At 36.9% G+C, this 5,714-nt stretch overlaps 1 protein-coding gene across 4 annotated transcripts in view; it reads right to left on the reverse strand.

The window, feature by feature from the left end:
- The window catches only part of prkcbb (protein kinase C, beta b), a 139,278-nt gene extending 134,014 nt beyond the window's left edge, over positions 1-5,264 (reverse strand). For 3 of the 4 annotated variants that reach the window (XM_016487667.1, XM_016487665.1, XM_016487668.1), the window contains exons 1-2: positions 4,932-5,263; positions 3,950-3,981 (exon numbers count right to left, since the gene is read on the reverse strand). In XM_016487667.1, the coding sequence (XP_016343153.1) occupies positions 3,950-3,981; positions 4,932-5,101 (202 nt within the window). In that variant the 5' untranslated portion in view covers positions 5,102-5,263. Of the gene's footprint in view, positions 1-3,949; positions 3,982-4,931 lie in introns of all 4 variants that reach the window. The other variant, XM_016487666.1, reaches the window with a different exon arrangement.
- Positions 5,265-5,714: the final 450 nt, after the last annotated feature.

A 5,714-nucleotide genomic window follows, 5' to 3' on the forward strand; every position in this document is an offset into this window, starting at 1 on the left:
GGAACACTTATGCTATTTATAGAGGCTTTAAACGGCCCACACCTTCATATGTGGTTATGTTCTGCTTTTGCACAGAACAAAGCGAGGTGTGAGACACCCCCCGCATCACAAATATATAAATGCAATCACAGTCTGCTTCGATTTTCAAGGGCATTTAGGCAGAAGGTGAGTGGTTAGAGATATACAAGTGAAATCATCAGGGTGGTTTTGTAAGGTGTTAGGTGTACAAATAATGATAATTGCCGTTCAAGAGAATTTCTGTAAGTCTGAGTGATTCTGATTGGTCAATTTCCAACAATATCTTCTCATATCACTGCAGTCTCTTTTTTCTTACATAATTTAAAATCAAATCAATATTTCAAAATTTACATTTTTTGTTAAAATACTAATTTTCCCATAATAAGCAGGTAAAATGAACCAATAACAGGTGGTTATCGCAAATATATATATATATATATATATATATATACAGTGGGTACGGAAAGTATTCAGACCCCCTTCAATTTTTCACTCTTTGTTATATTGCATAGGACCATGTGATATTTCAGTTTTTCTTTTTTAATAAATCTGCAAAAATGTCAACAATTCTGTGTTTTTCTGTCAATATGGGGTGCTGTGTGTACATTAATGAGGAAAAAAAATTAACTTAAATGATTTTAGCAAATGGCTGCAATATAACAAAGAGTGAAAAATTGAAGGGGGTCTGAATACTTTCCGTACCCACTGTATATATTGCCATCATGACTGACTGATTGTACATTAATGACTTTACTCTGAAATATTGTCATTCAATTGAAAATTCGAACACTTTTTGGATTTCTAATTTCTTCTTCTGACCATCTCGCTAGTCGCTATCCCATCTTATCATTCATGCACTTCTTCCTCTGTCTCTGTTTCTCTTCCTCAACTCTATCCAGATGTAGCACATTCTGCCAGCTCTTCTTCAAACTCGTAATTTTGCAATTAAGACTGAGGAGGCAAAAGAGGCTCTCCTAAGCAGCTGGCTCACCATCAAGCTGACACCAAGAGGAAATCCTCTTTTATTATTTACTCACTGTTTTCCACACACTGATGATTAAGGAAGAACCAGATCACAGCTGTACTGGTATTCTATAAGTAAACCTTAAACCTCTTTTTCTTCTTTGAACGCACACAAAAATTGCCAGTGAGTGGCCAGTTTGTCCTTTTAGTCTCGTTGCTACTTAACAGCTGATGAATTCAATGTTACATTAAAAGGTCTTGAAGGCAAAATAATTTCCAGTGTTTTCTAGACACTACAATCCTAAATTCATCAGTTAGTAGTGAATATAATTATGAATAGGCTATAATATTATGTCCACACCTTAAATCTCAAGTCAGGGTGACCCAGTAACTGGAGATTCAGTGTTGGGGGTAACACATTACAAATAACGTTGAGTTACGTAATCAGATTATTTTTTTCAAGTAACTAATAAAATAACACATTACTGTTAAATGTACAAGTAATATCGCAAGTAAGTAACGCAAGTTACTTTGTTTTCCTATTTATTCACTGACACCTCTCCTGTCCCCATGTTAAAAGAAATTAGGAGTGAGGTACAGACTACAGAGGTTGCGAAAGGGCCTTTACATTTGATAAAAATATAACTTTTGGTTTTTTTTTAGTAAACAAGTCCAGCCCAGGTGACAAAAAGTAATGCAAACGTAACGTAATGCATTACTTTTCATAAAGAATAACTAAGTAATGCAACTTATACAAGCTGATCTGTTATTACTCATGCATAAAAATTACATGGACATGCATATTACTGAGCTAACAGTGAGTCCTCCAAACGTCAGAAGTGTATGTGGGATGATTTTTGTCTTTTATGACTAGTCCCACCCACAATGTTCTGGAATGTTCCAGAAAGCACTAGAATATTACAGAATATTTCGGAATGTTACAGAAACTCTTGCAAAAGCAAAATATATTTTTTTAAAAATAGTACAAAAACCTAAGTGTACTAAACCCATGTTTCATAATTAATAATAGCCACTGCTGTATTGGCTTATTCTGTTGCATAAGCAAAAGTCTAGAGTTATTTAGGGCATTTTCAGACCTGTAGATAGCTTGCTTTCTTCTAAAACAAGGACTTAAGTTACAATGTTGCAGTTTCTTCTTGGTTCGGTTCTTTTTCACAAAAGAACATTTCAAAGTATACCAAATATGTGTTTATGCAGAGGTCACATGTAGGTAACGCTTTTCCCATCATGAATTATGATACAACTTGTTCCGTTAGGTCTTCTCAACACAAATGAACCATTCAGGCAATCTCTGACTGATTGTTTTGGTGCAGATCTAAGTGCAATTGTCGTGTTCACATATGGAGAAAACATCAGGCATCAGCTTCCGAAACAAACACTCCAAACACGCTAGGTGCTGCTAAAGCTCCCTTACATGAACAGTTCACCCAGACATAAAGATCTATACTCAGCCCTACTCATCTCACATTTGTCGCCCTTAAATCAAAAAGGGAATAATCCATAAAATGTCCAGGCTGCTCTCTTCTATTCAACTAAAGTAAATGGGACTGTCAAGATTAAAAAAATAATACCATAAAAATGTAGTGCAATATTCTTTAAATCATTAACCGAAAAGCATGTCTTGCTCTTCTGGTGCATTCACAATACACACCAAGAAACTGCACAAACGGCATTAATAATGAACAAGACGTATAGATCCTACACTGTTCTAACAGAGCTTGACTCTTCGAGGCATAATCTACAGGAGGCACAAACAGCTTTGCTCTCCAGCAGAGACCCTCAGGTTTCAGCATGTCTGAGCATGACCTTGCAGAAGAATTCCCTTTCTCCCTCAGCTCCTATGGGGTCCCATATTCCAGATACAATCAATGGAGGGTTTCAACAGGTTTAGAGAAAGATTTGAGAATGTGACTGAAAGAAAAAGAGCTAGGAACAGAGGCAGAGAGGAGAAAGATCGAGCAGTGGGTAAAGTCATCATACACTCAACTGTGCACCTGTAATTAGAGCTAGTGCTGAAGCCTGCGGTGGAAAAATGGAGAAGCGCAGCACTGCAGAGGGTGCCATTGACCTGCCGTGACCGGTAATTGCAGTTGCCTTAAAGAACATCCAGTGCCTTTAGTGCGTAAAAGGGGAGCAGGAATTAAAATCACTTTTCCAAGGTAATTTAGACTCTAAATACAGTGAAGAAAACAGCTATCCACAGGTCTTCAGGAACAAACTGCAATGTTAGAAAACGTGCCAAAACTTCACACTTCCAAGTCAAACTGCCTGTGCAAGAGTTTGAAAAAAGCTGTCCGGATGGTCTCCTTGCATAACATGATTTCATATGAGAAATGCCCATCTTGTTCATACTTCAATGTGAAAGGCGTCTCTCGGAAATTTGATAATTAGACTCATGAGACAAATGGGAGGCATGAACATCTGCAGTGAGGACATCAGTTGCTTCAAATCTGAACAATTATGCAGGTAGAATCAGACTTCTGTTGTTAAAATGATTTGAAAATCTAATTTAAATGAGATATGTAGATATCGGAGATTGCCGAGTATATCTGCACGACCATCTATTTTACCATTGTGCAAATTTCTATTTTATGAAACGTCCTGTTAATTAGTTTCCATTTTACTGTCGAGATGCTTTGTATAATATCATAATACCTACTCTATAAAAATGAAATATACTTGTGGAACCATTTTGAGATTCCCAAGATCATCACACTGGTGGAAAACCTCAGGGCTCTCTTTCAAAATGGACCTTATAAGTTCATGCAAGATGCTAAACATTGTTTAGCGTCCTCCAGTAACACCATCACAAGGAAAAAGCTTTGAGACATGTCAAATATACAATACTGAAAGTCCTTGAAAAGGATTAACTGTTGCTGCAAGACATTTACAAATATACACTTTACACTTTGAGTTATTTCAAAATATGTAATGAATAAATTCCTACCTTGACACTGAAATCCTTGTTTCCCAAAACCCCTGAAAGATAAAAGCAAGTGTTCATTGAAAAAATAATAGAACCATAATTTTTAAACATTTACACTTGCACTAAATCGATTTGTGGTTTGATTGTTGTCTCATGTAGTATGACTCATTTCCTATTTCTTGTACTGTCTTATACTCTTGTTTTGTCTTACAACAACGATCAAGTAATTTTTTTTTCATTCATATTTTTACATTTTCATTTTACTTTGTACTTTACACACTTTACTATGGGAAATCAATAAAGCTGTGGCTCAAAACCAAGTGAGCTCCTACTGAAACATTCCATTCTAGGCTTGTTCAGAGTCAGCTGAGTCTACATATGATGGCCATAAAAGAGTGCTGTCTAGATAGACAGCACCATAGGTTTTGAGACAGTGTACAGTGTTACACCTGAGCTGCAACAGTAACAGGTCCACCTTTATGGAAAGCCATTTTAACATTTATTCCTTAAACTAAAATCTCTTTTTATGTTACTACACCTTTTTTTTTATTTGTTATTCATTTATTAGACAACAGTGTCTTTTCCATTGCATTTTTACTAGAAACATTTCTAATTTAACTAATAAGACATTTAAGTTAACAGCTAAAAAAGGGCAGTTCTGGCAAGTCATTACATATAGGAAAACATTTTAAGACGTATACTAGTGCCTCATATATAGATACTAGCATCTCTCTATTAGTACAAAAAAATGTTATGGCAAAATGGATAGCAGCTGTCGCAATTGTTACTAGTAACTAATGAATGAGTACTAATAGTATGAACTGAATATGTACATGTATTTTAATAAATAGCTGCATGTACATTTGAAGGCTACTAGTTACTACTGGATTACTTAGTAGTACTTAAAAAAATAAGAACTAGCAACACAATACTACTTAGTTTTAATAAATGAATGTTAAAGCAGCTTGCCATACACTTCAGTAAGGAGCGCACAAACTCTTACCAGATAAAGTCCGTGCAGTGGCTGCAGAAAGTAGGCTGCTTGAAGAAGCGAGCGATAAACTTGTGGTCCTTAACTTCGTGAACGTTCTTCTGTCTCAGAGCACCTTGTCGGGCAAAGCCCCTCATGGGTGCGCTCCCCTCCTCTCCATCGCTGTTCGATTGCTCTGCCATTCTCAACGCGGGGAAAGTTTGCGCGAGCCTGTACTCTGGAGTTAGTTGTGCGGAGTGCGTACATGTAATGTAAAGCTTCAGACTGCGTTGAACTCTGAGGCGCGATGCTTCGCGTCCCTCTCCGCCCAAGTGCCCTCCTTACGCACCGGTACACGCGCACACACACACTGACGCGCTGTTACAAGACTCCTCCCACACTCCCACTCATTTACCTTTGGCAAGCTGAGCTGATTGATAGAGATTCTGTCAAACCTCTCTCACATTTACATGAAAGAGCTCGACAGCATAATGAAAAGGAGACAATGGGAAACATTTACGAGTAGATAATGAAACGCGTGGCTCATGAAAATTTATATGGCAAGAGAAGTGTCAATCATAGCTCGTCACTACCTTGTTGATACTGTAGAACACCTACTCTAAGTGATAAAACTTAAAGATGCACTCAGTATTTTCTTTCTAAATACTTTTTATACAAAAAGAACTAACACTTTAGAGAAATGATTAGAATCATTTACAACCATAAGAGTTAAAGTCTAGAGTAGACTGTAGTCATCTAGAAAAAGCGATTTATTCTACATGGAGCGAGTCGCCCCCTCGTGGGCACTAACATGTT

The sequence above is a fragment of the Sinocyclocheilus anshuiensis genome, unplaced genomic scaffold (genome assembly GCF_001515605.1).
Source record: "Sinocyclocheilus anshuiensis isolate Anshui unplaced genomic scaffold, SAMN03320099.WGS_v1.1 scaffold813, whole genome shotgun sequence".
In the NCBI taxonomy this organism is placed as follows: Eukaryota; Metazoa; Chordata; class Actinopteri; order Cypriniformes; family Cyprinidae; genus Sinocyclocheilus; species Sinocyclocheilus anshuiensis.